The sequence below is a fragment of the Pediculus humanus genome, genomic scaffold (genome assembly GCF_000006295.1).
Source record: "Pediculus humanus corporis 1103172107551 genomic scaffold, whole genome shotgun sequence".
NCBI lineage: Eukaryota > Metazoa > Arthropoda > Insecta > Psocodea > Pediculidae > Pediculus > Pediculus humanus.
Genome location: NW_002987166.1, coordinates 185,190 through 206,060, shown reverse-complemented (window position 1 = coordinate 206,060; position 20,871 = coordinate 185,190). Strand labels below are relative to the sequence as shown.

Here is a 20,871-nt window from a genome sequence, read left to right as displayed (position 1 = left end):
TATATATATATATATATACATAAATATTTTTAGATTGATTAATTATATTTAAAAATGGTTATACTTAAAAAATTAGTATAGTTATATATATATTTATATATATATATATATGAAAATTGTTAAAATTTTATTCTCATTATTAAAAAAATTTTTTAAAAATTAAAAAAAAAACGTTTTCCTTCTTCTTTCTGCTTTCAAAGTTGAAATAATTAATTTAAAAAATTATTAAATAAACAAATTATAATTATTATTATCATTGATTATTATTGTATAATTTTGTTTTTAAAAAAATTTTTTTTTCGGTTATTTTATTTATATATAATTTTCACTATTAAATTTGTAATTGAAAAAATTAAATTATTTACTCTATGATCGCGCGCATGCGTGAGTTTTGTTTTTGTTACGTATTATTGTATTTATGTTGGCATCTTGTTTCTATATGTAAAATGGTGGAAATGAATTAATGAAAATTTTAATTCTTAACGGTTTTTTTATTTATTTATTAAGTTATTGAAAATTTTAATAAACAAACTTTTAGTTAATTGAAAAATAATTATTATTATTATTATTTACATAATTTTTGTTTAAATTGATTTGAAATGACGAAACAATCAGTAAGTTTTTTTCTTTTATTTAAATTGGGATCAATGTAACAGCAAGTATAATAGTTGTTTTTTTTTCTTTTTTAAATAATTTTTAATTTTAAATTATTAAGGATTCTAAATATTTCGGGTAATTAAAAAAAATATCATAAAAACTTAGTTTTTTTTTTTATTTTAATGAATTTATTGAATGTAATAATAATAAATTTAATAAATAAAAAATTCTAAAATTAATAAGCAAGCAATTGATTTATATATATACATATTCTTTAGCTTTGCTAATAGTTGTGTTCAAATAAAAGAAATAATAAAAATTTATTTATTTTTTTTTTTTTTTTATAAATCGAGGAAATTATTATAAAGAATAAATAAATAAATAAATAATTGCCGATGTCATTATTTAGCAAATTTAATTAATTAATTTAATTTTTTCATTTGGTCATCAAATACTACTAATATTATTATTATTAATTTTATTTTCGATTGAAAAAAATGGTTTTATGAGTTTGTTTTCACGATATTTATTTTCTATTTATTTATTTTTTTATTATTAAAAATCAATAATTAATAAGTCGATTTAAGTAATAATCCGTATATATTTACATTAATTAAAAAAGTAAAAAAATAGCTTTTAAATAAATTGCATAAAAATAAAAAAAAATGTAATTGTTGTTGTTATTTGTAGGTACTTTTTTTTTTTGATTAAAAATAAAATTATGTATAAATAATATATATAAATATAAACAAATTGGAAATAAAAAAAAAAAAAAAAAAAGTTTTCATAACAACAATATCGTATATAATTAAATAAAATAACAGTAAGGATAATATCCATCCTATAGTTAATTATTATTATTATTATTATTAGTATTTGTATGAATTTTTGTTGTAAAAAAAAAAATAAACAAATTAGAAAAAGAGAGAAAAAAAAATGCACTGATTCGATATTGCACTTAACATCTCATTTTTTTTTTTTTCAAATAATCAACAAAAAAAATTGTGCCTAAAAAAAAAACAAACCATTTCCGGTTTCCCAGTGCATATGCTTAAAACAAACAAAAGTTCAACATTAGATTATTTATTTATTTATTTTAATTTTGTTGAATTTATTTTTACAAAAATAATAATAATAATTGGATTTATTTATTTATTTAAACAAAATTAATGAATTGCAAATACAAATGTTTAAATAAAAACAAATAATATGCATTCAAAAAAATATAATACGCCTTATTTAATTAATGCGATATAATAATATATATTTATTAAAAAAAAAAAAAATTTTAATTTATTTAAGGTTTATTTACGTCGTCGTCGTCGTAGGCACTAACATAGATTTTTTTTTTATGTATGTATGTATGCTTAAAAGTGCATATATGCACATATATACGTTTTCGGTTATTTTCAATATATATATATTTATTCCAAAAAAAAAAAAAAAAAAAAGTTGTTAATTATATAATTTTTATTTATTATTATAGTCGCGTTGCATTAGATGAATTTATGAATCATGTTATAGAGATCGAATGTTTTTTAAACGATTTTATTTATTTATTTATTCGTGAGAAAAAAATTATTAATTATTTATTTATTTATTTATTTCGATGGGGTTATATATATTGTTTCGTTTTTATTTATATTGTTTTATTTATTTATTAAAAACAAATAATATTTAAATTATTATTATTACGTTTTTAAATTATTCGAAAGGTAAAAAAAAAATTAGGAAACAAACAATAATAATAATATTAATAATAATAATAATAATGGTGTAGATAGCAATAGTAAATATCAAAGTGTAAATAATGGAATGATTTAAAAAAAAAAAAAAAAATTAATTATATAACAAATTTTTTTTTTTTTTTGTTTATATCTATGAGGCCGTTATAATTTTTTTTTGTTTCTAATTAAATTGTTTAAATAATTTATTGTTTAAATAAAAAAATGTTCGAGAACAAGTTCTGAAGCTCTGGTTATATGAAAAAATAATTATTATTATTTAATAATCAATAAAACGGTTGAAAATTTAAATTATTTATTTATATTTTTTTTAAAATAAGATTTGTTTACTTTTAAAATTATTATTATTATTATTATTACAAAATGTATTGTTTATATTTTTATTTGTTTACATTTTTTTGTTGTTGTTGATGACCATGTTTTCATTAAATTTTTTATTTTTATTAATAATAATTATTTTATTAGCATAGTTTTTTTTTTTTTATTGACAGTTTAATAAAATAATATATAATTAAAGTTGAAAAAAATTTTTTTGTAAGAAATATATATCAACAGTTTTATAGAAAAATTAATAATAATATAAATAATGATGATAATTTGTTCAAAAAAAAGTTTTTTTTTTTTTTTTATTATTATGATTAAAATAAAAATTAGTTAGTTTTAAATATTCATTTGTAAGTGACAAAAAAAATTTTTCAATTAATAAAGCGAAAAGTTTATTAATTATAATTATTCGATTAATAATTTTATTTCCTTACGTTAATAATAGTAATTTTTTTTTTTTTAAATTTATTTATTTTATTATATTTATTTATTTATTTTTAAAATTTTTAAAAATCATCAATAATTGTTTTATTTTTATGTGAATGCGGTTTACATGACAACAGTTAGGTTGACATCAGCGCCTCGTTGCGGATGTAAATAGAATTTTGTTCTCTTTTGTAAATTTAAACTAATGATAATTTCGATAATTGTAAATTTTTGATTGTACAAAGAAAATAAAAAAAAAAAAAAAATATGGAAAAAAAAGCTGCCGGTTTTATTATATTTAGAAAAATAAGTGATAATTTTGAATATTTGCTACTGCAAGCATCTTATGGAACTCATCATTGGACACCTCCAAAAGGTAAATCAAATCAACAAAAAAATTATCTTTTTTATTTTTATAAATTCAATCGAGTTCTTCATGATTGATTTCATTAGGACATGTCGAACCTGGAGAGAGTGAGATGGAAGCTGCATTAAGAGAGACAAAAGAGGAAGCCGGATTTGAAAAAGATGATCTTAAAATTTATAAGAATTTTCAAAGGACTCTAAGGGTAGTATTATATCTAAATATAAAGTAATTTTTTTTTTTTTAAAACAGTGTTTTAAAATGATACATAAATAATTAATATTTTGTTTTAATTATTAAAAAAAAAAAACTCATCTTTTTTAGTATACAGCAAATGGAACTCGTAAAACAGTAGTATATTGGTTAGCAGACCTTTACAAAAACACACCTGTAACTCTTTCTTCGGAACATCAAGCTTATAAATGGGGAATATTAAATGAAGCAAGTAAACTTTGTCACTTTAAGGATTTTGAAGAACTTCTCAAAGATTGTGAGGAATTTTTGAAAAAAGACTATAATAAATATGAATTCTAATAATACTTAATTTATTTATTATTCTTACTACTGTTTTTTTTTTTTTTTTTTATAAACTGTTATATTGTTATTATATTTTTTATTTAACAAACAAACAATTTGAAAATTTATATATATTTTATTTTCATTGCATAATACTAATAACTATTTGAAATTTATTTTAAAAAAATAAAAAATAATGAGACTCTATTACATCAAACAAGTTATTTACTCTATGACTTGATTTATGTTTGCTTGGCATGAATGACTTGTACTAACTGCCAACGGTTGAAGAGAGGCGTGTAAAATCCAAATTCTAAATTCAATAATTAAATTAAAATGTCGTCTCGAATAAGTTCTGTTAGAGATGCAATTGAAAAATCATTATACGATGAAAAACATCCGTGGACAAAATATTTTCAAATGGTTGAAGAAAAAACGAACATGAAAAGATTTAATATATTTGTTGGTACGTACAAAAAAAAAAAAAAAAAAAAAAATCACTAACCTTTTTTTTTAAGAAAAAATTTTTTTTGCAAAAAATTTAAACTATTAAACAAATAAATGTCAATAAATTTATAATTTAAAATTAAAAAACAAAAAAAACAATATTTTATAAAAATATGTATTTTTTTTTTTTAAATTTTTTTCATTTGATTTTGGCAACGTGTTGATTTGGTTCCTGTTTTTTTATGTTGAGTTATCGAAAAAAAAAAAAAAATATGGAGTAAAAAAATTTATTTGTAATTTAATTAATAATATAATTTTGATTTATTTCAGGTTTGGTCGCATTTATTGCGTTTTATTTAGTTTTCGGTTATGGACCACAGCTGTTATGCAACTTGATAGGATTTGGTTACCCAGCATATTGTTCAATGAAAGCTGTTGAATCGCCTCAAAAAGATGATGATACTAAATGGTTAACTTATTGGGTCGTTTTTTCAACTTTTTCAATTGCAGAATATTTTTCCAATGTTATTTGTAACTGGATACCTGTTTATTGGCTTTTAAAGGTAAATATTCTCTCTTTCATATTGTTCATCTTCCTTAAATGTATTTATATGTTCTCGTGTGCTCGAGTTATTATCAGAGTTGAGTCTCGTGTGCCGACAAAATGTGCGAATGAAATAACTTTGATAAAGTTTATGAAAAATCAACTAAATTTAAAATAATAATTAATATTATTATTAATTTGTCCTTTTTATAGACCCTGATTGTGATTTGGTGTATGGCTCCCCTAGAGCATAATGGCTCAATAATTATACAACGCTTGTTAATTCAAGGATATTTAAAAAAAAAAAAATCTGCAAATTTTTAAGTTTATCAAGATTTACTTTTTAAATATAATTATATATACATACAAATTCCACCTCTTCGAAAAAGAAAAAAATCTCTCTATTAATAATTTATATAACAATTTTTTCATTTTTTTAAAATTGTGTTTAAAAAAAATTAACAATAATTTTTTTTTTTTTCATTATTTTTAAATTGAAATGTCATAATAATTTTAATTTGAATGTTTTCCTCTTTTTTAGATTTAAAAAAAAAAGAATGTATTTATTTAATAAAAAAATTTTTTTAATTCTTTATTTTAGTGCTTTTTCTTGTTGTGGTGCTTTTTACCACTTCCACTCAATGGTTCAATTTTCTTATATAATAACTATATTCGTCCATATTTTTTAAAGCATCAGTCATCAGTTGATAGTGTGTTGGGTGACCTTGCTAACAAAGGAATATCTAAAGGTAAAATTTTATCAATAAATAAAATTAATACAATTAAAACTTTTTTATCATTTTTAATTCTTTTTTTTTACTTATATATTTTAGCGACTAAAATTGCCGCATCTGTTAAAGGGGATTAAAGTAAATCAATCACACACTGATTAAAATGGTTGTAGATTATTATAAATTTATTTTTTTTAATAATATTTCCCATTTGTTATTTGTATCATTTAATGTTATTCCAATTAATAAAATATTATGTACAATTTTTTAATGGTTTACATAAAAAGACGAGAATTCATTTTTTTTTAAAATATATAAAATATTTACAACATTTACATATGTAAAAAAAAAGAAAAAAGGAAAAAAGACAATTTAAATATTAATTATTTTTTTAATATAAAGAGAATGTTAAATATATATCCTACTATCAATAAGTTACTATAAATTATTTTTAATGAAAAAAATTATTTTTTAATGAAGTGGCCATTAAATGTGCTAATTATTATTATTATTATTATTATTATTATTGCCATTAAATCAATACACTAAAGGGTATTAATGCTATTATTAATATAATTTTTGTTTTATTTTTATTGTAAATTTGTTAAAAAATTGTATTGTAAGGAAAAAAAAAAAATGCTGTACTCGCAAAACAAAAACAAAATCGATTTTTAGGCTACACAAGTACTTTTTATGAAAATTAAATTTATGTCACTCGTAATTAGGCTAAAACTTATTGAAATTAATTAATCTAATAAATTGTTTTTCAATTAATTAAAAAACCCAATAGATATAAATAAATTTTTAATTATTTAAGTATCAAGTTAATAATGGATTTATAAAATTTTTTATCGTCTTTTATTGAGAATAAATTTTCTATGCAATTTGTTAGTTTTAAAAAAAAATATCAATACTTGTTCTGTAATTAGTATTAAAATTATTGTTTTGATTGTAAAATAATTTAAATTATTACCTCAATGTAAATGTTGAATTTATGACTTTATGATTTTTAGTCATTTAAAGTTAATTTGTAAGTTTCAAATGTATAATGATTGAAATAGGATTAAGTGCTTTAATAGATGTATTATGAAGGGGCATAAATACTTAATTTCAATTTCTTTATCATTGATCATTTTTGTGTGCTCAAAAAATAATAAGTAAATTTAGGTATTATTTGGCTTTATTATATACACTTATATTGTTAATATTACAATTGTTTTGTATTGTTTTCTCATGTCGAATCCTGTTCATTAAAATATTTTTTGTTCGAATAAAACATATTGAGGTCTTTGGAGGTTAGTTTAAGAGGAGTCATTAAATAGAGAAATTTACAAAAATTAATTTCTATATTCTTAAATTAATTATCTATAATACTTCAATAATAAGTTATTTTTAAAAATTATTTTTTTTCAGAATCATCATTATTTTTCCTAGATGTTTCCCTTAAAACTAACAATTTAGATTTATCGTTTCCTTGTTGTAAATATATTGAGTCTAATTTTAATGAAGATTCATTTTCTCCTACTGCTTGAATAAAAGCTTTACCAAAACTTTTTGAACCCTTAAGGTCTACTTCTAATTCAACTGATCCATTAAAAAAAAAAGATCTATTTAATGTGACTTTATAATCTTCTATGGGATCTCCTAATACATGTAAAGCACCTTTGTGATTACGAGCAATTTCAATTGCTTCCTTGTAAATTTGTGAATTTTTAATTGATTCAGTAAGTTTTCTTTGATGAAAATAAAATATTCCGTAACAAGACACTAACCCAACCGCATTAGCTATAGTTAAATTTTTAAAAGAGAATGCCATATTTAATTGTTCGATATAAATATATCGAACGATATCGAAGTAAATATCGAACGAACCGATAAGTACGAAATTAATATTTTCAGTTTTATTCCCGGGCTTTTTTCAAGTGCGTGAGTTAATTTTTTTATTTTCACATAAATTTGCTATGAAATTGAAAAAAAAAATATTTAACCTGTTTTGAAAGATAAATTTTTAATGCTTTAGTGTTCAAATGTTTTCTTTATAAGACAACGTATTAAAAACTAATCAATTAAAATGTGTAACGTCGTATCTTCTTGGGAAGATATTGTTCCAATTGTTAATAAAGTTCTTTTTAAATATTGTGATGTAGAATTTCAGCATTTTTTTAAATTTAATAACTTACATAAACATATATTTACAAATTCTGTAAATTTTAAATTTTTTTTGTAATTGTTATCAATTATTTTATGATTTATTTAAAACTGATTACTCTTTATTATTTTCAGGAGTTTCGACCAACAGAACAGTCAGTGAAAACAGCTTTTTGTGAATTAGGTTCAGATCTTTGGAATAAATCTCTTTTGACTGTTATTAATGATCTATCTAATAAAAAATTTCCAACATTGTTAATTATGAAGGAATTCATGAATTATTTGATGGTAAAGCTAATTGTAAATTGCAATTCTTTAAATCGTATTGTATTTATAAATGTGAATATTTTGTATTTGTATTTACTTTTTAGAAAGCCGATTCAGATGGTGACATCAGCTTACTTGAAGAATTGTTTTTTAAACTTGTACTTTTTAATCCTCCTACAAATGCTATGTTTGATTATTATAAGTTAATTTTATCAAAACCTTACATTATGGTAAGAATCGATTACAATAGCAAAAAAAAAAGGTCTCCGAATTTATTACTTAATTTATTTTAAGCTATTTCAATTATCTTCGTTTTAGTTAAATGAAAAAAATACAGAAAAAAATGGCCTCTTTGTATTCATTTTAAATACTTTGATGGATTGTTTAAAAAGTAAGTTTTTTTTATCCATAAATTTTGTTTTATGAATCTGAAAAATTTTTTTTCGACTCACTTTAATCATAGTACTAAGAAATAATACTTTTCTTATTAAAAAATAAAATTATGTATATAATTATTTGTTACAGATTATGATAATTTAAATTTAAAAATGTGTAATGATACTTTGGAAAATCATTCTGAGGATTTACATGGTGAAGTAATAAATTTGACGACCAAATCGAAATCGATTGCAAAAAAAAGGTAATTTATCGATATTAACATTTTAAAAGATTTGAAATGAAACTTATTTACAAAAGTATTTATTATGTATTGTATTTATCGATTTGAATCAATATTATTTTTAAAATGAAAGTTGTTTTATATACTTTATTTAATAAAATTACATGTGTCATTGTCATCTGTAATCAATTGACAGATATTTTGAAGATCTTGACTGGAGTGATAAATTTAATAAATGTTTGATTGCTTTAAATTTTACTTATAATGTCTTCGAAACTGAATTCAGTTATTGGTTATCATCTGAAGAACACAAATTTTATAATTCTAAAAAAAAAAGGAGGTCATTGATTTCTCATATGTTGTGGCCAGAAGATGAAAATTTAGGTAAGTTTGAAAAATTATAATTTCGTTTATAAATATTATTATATAAACTAATTAAAAAAAAATTTTTTTTACAGGTTTTATAAATAAAAACGTTTCTAAAATATTAAAAATTTTTATTCATGGTTTTAAATTAAAAGAAAAATATTTTACACTATTTGATGTCATTCAGGTATTTAATTAAAAAATGTCGAAGAAATTTTTTTGTGTGATGTTCGACTCAAAATCTTGTGATTTCTTAATAATTTAATAAATTTTTTTCTTTTTTAGAAATTAGTTAATTTATTAGCTGAAAATATAAGATTCTGCGATAGAGATCAAGAATTAATTTATCCATATTTAGGTATAAAATCAAACGAATTTGCCAAAGAATTAGCAATTAATTTTTATGACGGTAATTCATTTTTAAAAAAAAAAAAAAAACTAAAACTTATTATTGCCTGATAGAATTGGATATGAATTTATAAAAAAAAAAAAAAAATGAAATGTTTTTCAGCTTTACAAAATTTAAAAAACGAAAATGAATATTTAATTATTATCGAATGGATTCAATGTTTGAAACCTTCTTGGCTTCGTCTTCTTTTGTGCACGCATTTGATAAATTGCTTAACAGGATTTTTATGTCCAATCAAACTCACGGCGATGGTATTATTGATTAGAAAAAAAAATTCTTTCCTTTCCCCCTCCCCCCCACTTCCATAATTTTTAATAAATTTTTTTTTGTTTTCAGCACGAGTTGTTGGAATATTTGTCGTCGAAAAATTCCAATCCGGAAAATTCTAAATCAAAGTATAAAAATATAAAAAAATTAAAATCGAGTTCAAAAATAATCGAAAGATTAAAAAAATATAAAAATATAAATTTAAAACGAAAAGGTTATTATTTTTGATAAATTATCATTAATATTATTATTATTTTAAGTGCAATAATATTAAATTTAGGTAAAACTTTTCTTCATTTGGCATGCGAAATAAATAACGTTGAGGAAATAAAAAGTTTATTAACTTTTCCCGAATTGGATTTGAATGCGATTGATCGTAATGGTTGGACGGCTCTTCATATCGCTTGTCGATTAGGAAATTCAAATTGCGTCCATGAAATTATTAATTTTATTCCTTTGAATGAAAATCAAAAATCTGTTGACGTCAGAGCGAAAGGTCCAGAAGGTTTAACACCGATCATGTGCGCCGTGAAAGAAAACAAACCTGAAATATGTCATCAATTACTTGAACGATTCGGTTCGTCATTTTTTTTTTTTTTTTCAATTTAATCTTTTTTCGAAAAATAATTAAATTTTTTTTGTTTTTAGGATCGGTTTTATTAGATGACGTCAACGATTTGGATGTGACACCAGGAGAAATGACAAACGACGAAGAAATATTAAGAATATTAAAATATTACGAAAATGAAAATCACGTCGAGGATTTTAGTCTTTTTAATAAAAAAATAATGATGATAATAATAAAAGAAGAATATGGAGAATTGGGATTTCAACTATGTTTGGAAATGATACGATCATATTTATACATTTACAGATTAAGAGACATTTATAAAAGTTATAAAAAGTTTAAGGAAAATTCATCTCACGATAATGATAATTTTACGGATTTGAATGTTTATCCTCATTGGGATTATAAAAGGATAAATAGGGATGTAAATAAAAATTTAGACAATTTGAAAGAACTTATTGTAAAATTGTCACCGGTTACGGAAATACAATCTTCTCTAAAAATAATTTCTACCATTTTATCATTTTATTAAAAAGGGAGAGAAAAAAATAAATAAATAAATGTAAGTATAATTTTTGTACAAAATAAATTTCTTTTTCAATATTATTTATAATAAATAAATAATGACAATTATATATAAAGTACACAATAATGAGAAATTACAAAAAAAAAAATTGTGCAAATTTTACAAACAAATACTTTTACATATTTTTTTTTTTTTTTTTTTTTATTCTTCTACTGATGGTTTCATTTCACAATCAGGAATCAAAAGTTTATGATTTGATTCTTTAATAAGAGGTAAATGCCTACAAATTTCATTTGGATCCAATAGTAAAGTAGATGGAACCTAAAAGGATATATATTAACGATAAAGAAATTTCCGGAAACAAAGTAATCAATGGGTAAGTTTTTTTCATTTTTAAATTAATAATAATTACCTTAAGTTCATCTATTTTGGCTTCCCTTGCAGTGTATTCTCTAATTATGTAATTGTTTTCAAATTCATGATATAATCTTGTATCATTTATTTTAATAAGTACATTATCTACCCTTAAAAAGAATCTTAATAGTATAAAAAAACAAGTTGGCATAACTCTCTGTAATTAAATTTTTAAAAAAATGTTTTTTTTTTATGTGTGTTTTCGAATGAACATGATTGTTAATAAAAAATAAATTTTGTTATTTACAATTTTAACTGATAGTAGTGCAGTTCCATTATCATGAAGTTCATCTTCAAATAATGTTAAGTCATTGTAAAATAATATTTTTTCCTTTTGCATTAATTTATTTAAATCGATTTTTACATTTGTCGGCTCTATTTTCCAATCGCCTAAAAGCGTACCCTGATAATCTGTACTGAATGTCCAGTCGAAAGGTTTTATAACTGATTCAGTGTGTCCCGTTTCCGACCTGATAAAATAATTTTCACATTTTTAATCATTAAATGATTAATTTTGAATTATTATTGTTATAATTTTATTAAAGACCTTGATTCTTTCCAAGATGCAGAGGAAGCTATTTTGACAACCATTTTACCATTACTAACTCTTGATAATGAATCCAATGCGTTAAATTCAATTTTACATCCTGAATCGTGAGTCAATTGTAATTTATTACAAGGAAAAACCATGTCCGGAAGATGAGGTAAATCTAACTTGTGAGTGTACATACAAAACAAGCAAAGCTCATCATTGCCGGTCGTTCCAGGTTTACAAGTTCCATTTTGCGTACACTGCGAACTTAATATGTGACTTTTGGTATATTTTACTTCCCATGAATTAAACCTAAAGAAAAAAGGAAAATTTAATTTTTTCATTATAATAAATCAAGAGAAGAAGATTTATTTTATTAAGTAAATAATAACCTGTGTTGTTCTGAATTTACTGGCAGTCTAACTATATCGGTTGATTCATCCATTGCTTTTTTTATCTATTTTTTTTCAGTACATAATAAATTTAAACGGAAAAAAAAATAAGAATTATACTTAGTATTACTATTTCTTTGAGCAAACCTAATTGTTTTAAAATAATCAATACCCAAAAAATAAATTACTACTTTGTTTCATACTATAATGAAACTATTAATATTAGTTTCGACTAATATCATAGAGTAAATTGACAATTTATTGTGTATAGAAGATTTTGTTGGCAGTACTGATACCGCAGATTTCTTCGTGTACGTGTGTATCTGCAATTGTGGAAAGGATTGTGGAAATAATCCACATCCATCTTAGTTATTTCTTCACATTAATTAGTGTACATATAAAAACACAATAAAATGCCTCCAAAATTTGATCCGACTGAAGTCAAAACTGGTAAGACTTATTACAAATATAAGTTTCATTAATTTTATAAATCAGCTTGCAATACACTCGCCCTGCTGAGATGGTTAATACATATTATTAAATTTTATTAAATGATTTATACGTATCTTTATTAATGATACATATTTAAATTATTTACAATGTTATATAATTTTTGAAATTTAATGTAGAATGTTGTTACCTTATTAAAATTTTAATTAATGTTATTCAAACACTAAACATGTGTAACGTTGTTTTCAGTATATTTAAAATGTGTTGGAGGAGAAGTTGGTGCTACATCATCTTTGGCTCCTAAAATTGGTCCCCTCGGTTTGGTAAGTTTTTTTTTATCTTTTTTTATAGTTTTACGCAAAGTAAGCAGTAAACGGAATAATAACTTTATGTTCTTTTTTCTGTGTAGTCCCCTAAAAAAGTAGGAGATGACATTGCTAAAGCTACAGCTGACTGGAAAGGTTTAAAGATTACAGTTTGTTTGACAATTCAAAATAGGCAAGCCACAATTAGTGTTGTACCATCTGCAGCTTCTCTCATCATCAAAGCCCTTAAAGAACCACCAAGAGATAGGAAAAAAGTTAAGAACATTAAACATAATGGTAATTTATCATTTGATGAAATAGTTCAAATAGCTAAAACCATGAGGCCTAGATCAATGTCAAGGAAATTAGAAGGAACGGTAAAAGAAATTTTAGGAACTTGTCAGGTAATTTCAAAAAAAAAAAATATTCTTTCAAGTTTTTTTTTATTTAACTATTGTTTAAAATTTTTATTTCAATTATCGAGATTTTATTTTTTTATTTTTCCTTAGTCTGTTGGTTGCACAGTCGAAGGAAGACCTCCACATGATGTCATTGATCAAATAAATGGTGGCGAAATTGAAATTCCTGACGAATGAACTGGTGAGTCTTAAAGTAAATTGTTGAGATGGCAATAGATTAAACATATTAAATGAGATTTTTTTTTTTTTTATTGTTTAATAAAAAAAAAAAACTATGATTAAATTATTTTGCCGAGTGTTTAAATAAATATTGTTAATAACATTGTAATTATTTTTAATGGCAAAGAGAAAAAAATTTTTTTTTTTTTAATTTGCAAATCTCAACAATTTGCTTAGGTAGGGGTTAGCATCCCATCCACCCAATACAATGCTTATGAAATTTTTCAAAAAGGAAAATTTGATTATAAAGCATTTGGGGAATTATTATTTGCTGTGAGGAGATAACCTCAATAAAAAATCATTCCATTAATTATAATTCATTTTTAGTTATTTTTTGATTTGATTTTAAGTTGATGTTTAAAAAAAAAAAAAAATTTTCTTTTTGTTTTCAGGTATTATTCAACAAATAAAATAAATTTTTTTTATCACTGAAAAGTTTATTAATATTACAAAAATATTATCCTTATCATTTTTTCAAATATTTTTCTAACCTATGGGAAAGTATATAAGTTAAAAAAAGTTTCTGGTGGCAGAGTTCGAATGTTTCAAGGAAACAAGGAAATTGCTTTTATAAGAATTTACCAAACGTAATCGAAACTTGTTGATGTAAAGATACCTTACAAGAGTTTAATTAAATATTGGGTTGGCATAAAGGTAATTACGAATTTTTTTAAGAAAACAAAAAACGATTTATTAATTATGTCAAATTATTTTTATCTATTATATTATGTTCATTATTATCAATGACCTTTTGCCATTTTTCGGGTAGTATCATTTTCCCATGTTTCATAAAACTCTTTATTTTTAGGAGCAAAAAACTGCTCCAATGCAGTTTTGACTTCATTGTCGTTTTGGAATTTTTGTCCGTTCGAAAAATTTTTTAGTGATCGGAAAAAATGATTCTCACTTCGAGTTAGGTCGGGACTATAAGGAGGGTGAAGGCAAAACATTCCAGCCTAGCTCCAGTAGTTTTTGTCCAGTGGCTAAAGATGTGTGAGGACTTGCATTATCGTGGTGAAAAACAATTCCTTTTCTATTGGCTAGCTCCGGTCGTTTTTCTTAGATGGTATTATTTAAATTAGTCTATTGTCCAATGTAAACCTCTGAATTTGTTGTCTGATTTCGTGGCAGCTCGAAGTTGACTATGCCTTTGTAATCCTACGAAAAGCCTTAGAAGTTGTTGGTACCTGTTTCCCTTGCATAGACCAGGATCTTTTCTTCAAAAAGTCATCATTGACAACCCACTTTTCATCTCTCATGCCGTTCTATAAAGGTTCTTCATCCCCCCTACACGGCCCACAACTTTTTATTGGCTTGCGTAAAATTTAAGAGTTGAATGAAATTTTGGTACTGAATGTTACAGAAGGAACCAAATAATGAGATATCAAAAGTTCATGTCTGTGCAAAAACGTAAAAGTCTCGAAAACATGAACTAACTATCTGTTGGTAAAATCCGTAGTTACTTATTGGCCAACTCAATATTTTAATGGGGAGTTATTAAACCAGCATTAAATTGATTAATAATTGTGTTTTGTTTTTTACATACTTTTTTTCTTATTTTAAACCGTATTTAACGGTGGGTGTGCCTCTTTTTTATTAATGTATGCAGGAAAATAAGTAAAAAAAAAATGGCGTTCATAGATACTAAAAAAGTAGCATTTGAAAATGAAATGGCATTAAATGTAGGATAACAGACAAAGATTTAATGAGTTTTTTTTTTTTTTTACTTAATGAATTTGATGATGTCGCTTGGTAATCCTAAAATTTTGACAGAGAATGCTAAGGGTGACTTGAATCGGCTGGGGGAAAACTTAAGAGGAATATTAGTGTCCTCGAGGACTAGGGGGCGTCCTAAGATGGATAAGAGAAAAGGGAGAGGAGGAGGCGTTGCTTCTTCTGCAGTCGGCTGGGCAAAGAGAAAAAGAGGCTGCTGCCGAGGAGGCGATTTCGCCTCCCCCATATTCGGGCTGGAGACATGGCTCCCCTGGGCAAGGGGAACAACCTCGAGGCGGCGGAGAACGCAGCGCGCTGTATTCTCACTGTCACTCGGGGTAGCGCGAACTTAAAAGGGAGTTGCGCCAAAACGATAAAGAATGGGATGCCTGTAGTCTTGGCTGCTGTTCGGAAACTGGAAGCGAGAGCTACCGATCCTACGGGTGGCGAAAAAATGGAGAGCTTGTGGCCAACGCCAAGAAGATAAACGGATTTTTTTTTTTTTGTAACCACCTTCTCTTTATAAAAGAAAATAAATGACCTCTGGACATCTTTCTCTCTCTATCTCTCTCTCTCTCTCTCTGAAGAGTTACAAGTTAACAATCGATTGGCAAAACATTTTCCAACAAGAGCAAAACAATCAGACCGGTGTAAAAATTACTCGGAAACGATGGTAAACTTTGGTCATAAAAAGAGGGTGGAAAAAGAAGAAGGAGAAGAAATTCTGCTGGAAAAAAAAAAGAGTTTACAACGAGGAAGCGAATTTGTTCGAACGGTCTTTATGTGTTTCACGCACGCACTCACTCACACACATTTTCTCGCGTAGAAAAATTTTTTTAAGACATCGTCTGCTAATTGTACGATGATTTTAACGCGACGATATCATCCGAAACGTTTTTTTTTTTGTAGTTTTTCTCGTCCGAAATATTCCAAATAAAAAAGTTTCCTTTTAGGGTTAGAACGATAATATTTAAATTCACGATTTCTTTTTTGCAAGATTGATGAGTGGAGAAAAGGTGAAAATGAGAGAGAGAGAGAGAAAAAATACGTGCGTTTTTACTCGATGGTAAGTAGGTAGAACGCGGATGAAACAACAGAAAATTTTTATAAACTTTTTACATTTGTCTTTACTAATTGTTATTATTTTTTTTTTTCTTTCATTTAGGAAAGGACCAGTAAAGACGAGCCGGTACATTCAGTAGTGACAGTATCAGACAGCGAAACAAGATGATGTCTACCTTTTGGAGAGGAGAGGAGAGGTGCAAAACAACTTGACAAAAACATTTCTGTTATATTTTCAAATAATTTAAATAAGGGCTACGATTTCGTTTTGGAAAAATGTACGAAAAAGCGGGAAGGCAAGAAGAGGAGGGAGGGAGGAAAAGGCGAGAAAGAGGAATAATTAGAAAAAATCAGGTTCGGTTGTTTGTCGTCATAGAAGAAACCTCGTTTTAAACCTGTAATTAAATTTTGAGTGATGATTGAACGTTTGATTTATATTTGGCCACATTTATATTATATACATATATATGTATAAAATATATGTATGTATATTTTTCTTAATCGTGACACATAAACTACTAAATTTGCCACAAACGATTATTAAGTTTTCCGTTTTTTTTTTTTCAAATTTATAATGATGATAATAATAATAATAATAATATTTGTATTTATTCTCTGTATTACAATATATGTATTTATTCTCTCAAATATATTATTTAAAAAAAAAATAAAATTTGTTTTTTTTTTTTTTTCCATCATGCATGTATGGTTATATCATTCATTTATTCCCATAAAATAAAAACTTAGAAGAAATTTTTATACAAATTGGGTTATGCAACTGGCAATACGCAAAACCCGACAAATTGCATAACTCAAAAAAGTAAGGCGAACAGAAAAAATCGAAAAAATTCAAAAATCCTTAAAAATTGTGGTTATGCAACTGGCAATACGCGATAATACGACAAATTGCATAACTCAAAAAAGTAAGGCGGACGAAAAAATATCAAGAAAAATGAGTGAAAAATTGGCTTCAAGTATCAGTAAAACATAATATTTAGGAGGTCTCAATTTTTCGATAGTTTCGCTTCCCTTCAACGCCTTGCATTTAGAGTATATGCAATTTTCAGTACAATTTTTAACCAATGGCGTGCTTTGTATACATAACGAGAAATTAATGGCGCTCGCCATTCTTACTCGTGATTGGTCAGAAAAAAAATCACATATTTTTCATGTTTAACTTATGTATTAATAGGAATAAAATTTAAATTATGAAATAACTATGTTTTAAAGCAAAATTGTGTATATGTATATATTAAATGTGACCAAGGATGGAGAAACGAATTTAAAATAAAAAAAAATAATAATAATAAGGATAATAAATAAATTTTATTTAATTTTTATTTATTTATTTATTTATTATTATTATTATTATGTAAAAATATTTATTCGTGGCCGTATTATAAAAGCATGTTCGGTTGTTCATCTCGTTGTGTGTTATGTTCGGTTCGTTCTTTATATTATAAGTCGCAAATTAATACTAAAATTAATTTACAGTTTATTTCTTGTGACGTGTTAAATGCTCAGCATAGACTTTTTCACAAAATAAAAGTAAAGGTTATTTTAACTCGCGAACAAACACTTAGAAACTATCACTAAACCAAAACTAAAATTAAAGAAACGGATAAGAATTCAATATAACAAACAAGTATCGAAAGAACGCGTGCAAAGCTGTGAAGCTTCCCTTTATAACCTCAATTTTTCATTAGTCAATTGTTTCGAATGTCCAACAATCTAAACGAGCAAATACTTGCAAATAAAACAAAAGAAAGAGTTTCTAGAAGCTTCGCTTCTAAAGAAGAACAATTTGAGTTCATCATTAGTCTTTTGTTTATAAAAAAATTGAAAAATGTGAACATTGAGTGCGGGATCATAACAATATATATATATTTACAAGGCCAAAACTGTATTCTATTACTGGAACAGCTAATGTGCCAATGGAGTTTAACTTATTTCTTCCATTCAGTTCCGACTGTAATATGAGCCTCAATCTTTTAAAATATTCTTTCTTTAATCGAGGTTTAATTTCCTTGTTGGCTACCCCAAAATTTTCTTCAATCCCCAGATATTTGTATGTTGATCCAGGGTCCAGTTCTTCAATAAGTTCTTCTTCGGAGTCTTCTATATTTTCCTTCCGTTTTAACTTTCCACTGACAATATTAACTCTGGCACATTTTTCCAAACCAAATTTCAAGTTGATGTCAGAGGAAAAAGTTTGAACCGTCCTTAGCATTTTATTTAACTCCTCTTCATTTTTTGCATAAATTTTTAAGTCATCCATACACAGCATATGGGTGATTTTCCTGCCTCCCGGTACCAACTCATATCCTTCAGTCGCAGGAGTATAACTCCCATTTCAGTCTCAACCTCAACCCTTCTCTCAAAGCTGGAATCATCAGATCGGAACTCGTAAAGGTGAGAGCAGATTCCCCTCTGGCATAGGCTGTTGCAGAGATCTGCTCCACCCAATTGGGATACTCCCCTGTTCTGTCAATTGTAAATCTTTTTCCAATAGTTTTTGATAACTTTCCAAATCCTCGTCGTTTTTAAACGACAAAAATATTTCTCTTCTATAATTCCATAATGTTATTATATCCGGATTTCCTGTTATTAAATTACCAGTGAGATTTAAACCTTCTTCGTCGTGAATTTGTGAAGAACGTTTTTCTGAATGAATTTTTTAATGAATATTTGATTCATTATTTTTTAAATTCTATTGCCTTTTTCTGTTTCTCTTGCCTTGCGATGTCTTTTTCTTCTTCTGTCGTTCTTATTTTGACTCTCCCGTGCATTTTGTAATTTCTTTAAAAACAAACTTTACGATTTTTTTTTGAAATTATTACAGGAAAAATAACTCACAATGGGAAATAGTAAAAATAATAGTAATATATGTAAACAACCATAGACATCAATTTAAACTTAATTATACCGATGGTAAATAAAGTGTCATTAGAAAAATGTATTTCACTTTAACATGGAACTTATAAAAATATGGAAGCTTTTAACGTAGCCAATACATGAATATTTTCGTTAAATAATTTGTTTTATGTAAATTATTGTGTTGGCCAGTAAGTAATTTCGCATTTTACTAAGAGATAGTTTGTCCATTTTTTTGAGTACGTTTACGTTTATGTACAAACATGAACTTTTGGTATGTTATTACTTTGTTCCTTCCATAACATTCAGTACCAATAAAAAAATATATTAACAATAAAAATTTAAAAGCAATATATATATATATATATATATATATATATATATATATATATATTGCTTTTAAATTTTGGTACTGAATATTCATGTATTGGCTACGTTAAAAGCTTCCATATTTTTATAAGTTCCACGTAAAAGTGAAATACATTTTTCTAATGACACTTTATTTACCATCGATATAATTAAGTTTAAATTGATGTCTATGGTTGTTTACATATATTACTATTATTTTTACTATTTCCCATTGAGAGTTATTTTTCCTGTATTAATTTCAAAAAAAAATCGTAAAATTTGTTTTTAAAGAAATTACAAAATGCACGGGAGAGTCAAAATAAGAACGACAGAAGAAGAAAAAGACATCGCAAGGCAAGAGAAACAGAAAAAGGCAATAGAATTTAAAAAATAATGAATCAAATATTCATTAAAAAATTCATTCAGAAAAACGTTCTTCGAAGAAGGTTTAAATCTCACTGGTAATTTAATAACAGGAAATCCGGATATAATAACATTATGGAATTATAGAAGAGAAATATTTTTGTCGTTTAAAAACGACGAGGATTTGGAAAGTTATCAAAAACTATTGGAAAAAGATTTACAATTGACAGAACAGTGCCTGAGAGTAAATCCAAAATCCTATGGTAGTTGGCATCATAGAATATGGATATTGGACAATTTACCCAAACCTGATTGGAACAAAGAATTAAACCTTTGCACAAAATATCTTCAATTAGACGAAAGAAATTTTCACTGTTGGGATTATCGTAGGATAGTCGCAGAAAGATCAAATGTTTCTCATTTATCTGAATATGAATTCCCTCTAACATGAATACTGTATTATATTATGTATGTATATGTACATGTGTAATTATGGGAGGCAGGACTGAAAGTGATACCTCAGGAATGCCTCTCACATGGTTGAGGGGAGTATCCCAATTGGGTGGAGCAGATCTCTGCAACAGCCTATGCCAGAGGGGAATCTGCTCTCACCTTTACGAGTTCCGATCTGATGATTCCAGCTTTGAGAGAAGGGTTGAGGTTGAGGCTAAATGGGAGTTATACTCCTGCGACTGAAGGATATGAGTTGGTACCGGGAGGCAGGAAAATCACCCATATGCTGTATATGGATGACTTAAAAATTTATGCAAAAAATGAAGAGGAGTTAAATAAAATGCTAAGGACGGTTCAAACTTTTTCCTCTGACATCAACTTGAAATTTGGTTTGGAAAAATGTGCCAGAGTTAATATTGTCAGTGGAAAGTTAAAACGGAAGGAAAATATAGAAGACTCCGAA

General features: G+C 25.1%; 7 protein-coding genes across 7 annotated transcripts; 5 read left to right on the top strand and 2 right to left on the bottom strand.

Moving 5' to 3' along the window:
* Positions 1–3,359: 3,359 nt before the first annotated feature.
* On the top strand, positions 3,360–3,990 carry Phum_PHUM202300 (Bis, putative; the record flags this gene model as incomplete). Its single annotated transcript, XM_002425420.1, has 3 exons — positions 3,360–3,468; positions 3,546–3,661; positions 3,781–3,990. The coding sequence occupies 3 exons, from the start codon at positions 3,360–3,362 to the stop codon at positions 3,988–3,990; spliced, it is 435 nt and encodes a 144-aa protein (XP_002425465.1).
* Positions 3,991–4,308: 318 nt separating this feature from the next.
* Positions 4,309–5,831, top strand: Phum_PHUM202290 (Receptor expression-enhancing protein, putative; the record flags this gene model as incomplete). The annotated part of the gene is made up of 4 exons (XM_002425419.1): positions 4,309–4,438; positions 4,750–4,982; positions 5,565–5,712; positions 5,797–5,831. 4 exons carry the CDS (start codon positions 4,309–4,311, stop codon positions 5,829–5,831), a joined length of 546 nt encoding a protein of 181 aa, XP_002425464.1.
* A 1,033-nt stretch (positions 5,832–6,864) lies between these two features.
* Positions 6,865–7,510, bottom strand: Phum_PHUM202280 (uncharacterized protein; the record flags this gene model as incomplete). The annotated part of the gene is made up of 2 exons (XM_002425418.1): positions 6,865–6,937; positions 7,149–7,510. The coding sequence occupies 2 exons, from the start codon at positions 7,508–7,510 to the stop codon at positions 6,865–6,867; spliced, it is 435 nt and encodes a 144-aa protein (XP_002425463.1).
* Positions 7,511–7,765: 255 nt separating this feature from the next.
* Phum_PHUM202270 (ankyrin repeat domain-containing protein, putative) lies at positions 7,766–10,870 on the top strand (the record flags this gene model as incomplete). Its single annotated transcript, XM_002425417.1, has 8 exons — positions 7,766–7,837; positions 7,978–8,130; positions 8,214–8,339; positions 8,691–8,749; positions 8,925–9,112; positions 9,426–9,503; positions 10,051–10,347; positions 10,419–10,870. The coding sequence occupies 8 exons, from the start codon at positions 7,766–7,768 to the stop codon at positions 10,868–10,870; spliced, it is 1,425 nt and encodes a 474-aa protein (XP_002425462.1).
* A 195-nt stretch (positions 10,871–11,065) lies between these two features.
* On the bottom strand, positions 11,066–12,255 carry Phum_PHUM202260 (uncharacterized protein; the record flags this gene model as incomplete). Its single annotated transcript, XM_002425416.1, has 5 exons — positions 11,066–11,185; positions 11,277–11,435; positions 11,526–11,748; positions 11,826–12,122; positions 12,203–12,255. 5 exons carry the CDS (start codon positions 12,253–12,255, stop codon positions 11,066–11,068), a joined length of 852 nt encoding a protein of 283 aa, XP_002425461.1.
* Positions 12,256–12,615: 360 nt separating this feature from the next.
* Positions 12,616–13,553, top strand: Phum_PHUM202250 (60S ribosomal protein L12, putative; the record flags this gene model as incomplete). The annotated part of the gene is made up of 4 exons (XM_002425415.1): positions 12,616–12,652; positions 12,902–12,975; positions 13,062–13,361; positions 13,467–13,553. 4 exons carry the CDS (start codon positions 12,616–12,618, stop codon positions 13,551–13,553), a joined length of 498 nt encoding a protein of 165 aa, XP_002425460.1.
* A 1,670-nt stretch (positions 13,554–15,223) lies between these two features.
* Positions 15,224–15,650, top strand: Phum_PHUM202240 (uncharacterized protein; the record flags this gene model as incomplete). Its single annotated transcript, XM_002425414.1, has 2 exons — positions 15,224–15,277; positions 15,423–15,650. 2 exons carry the CDS (start codon positions 15,224–15,226, stop codon positions 15,648–15,650), a joined length of 282 nt encoding a protein of 93 aa, XP_002425459.1.
* Between the last annotated feature and the right edge of the window lie 5,221 nt (positions 15,651–20,871).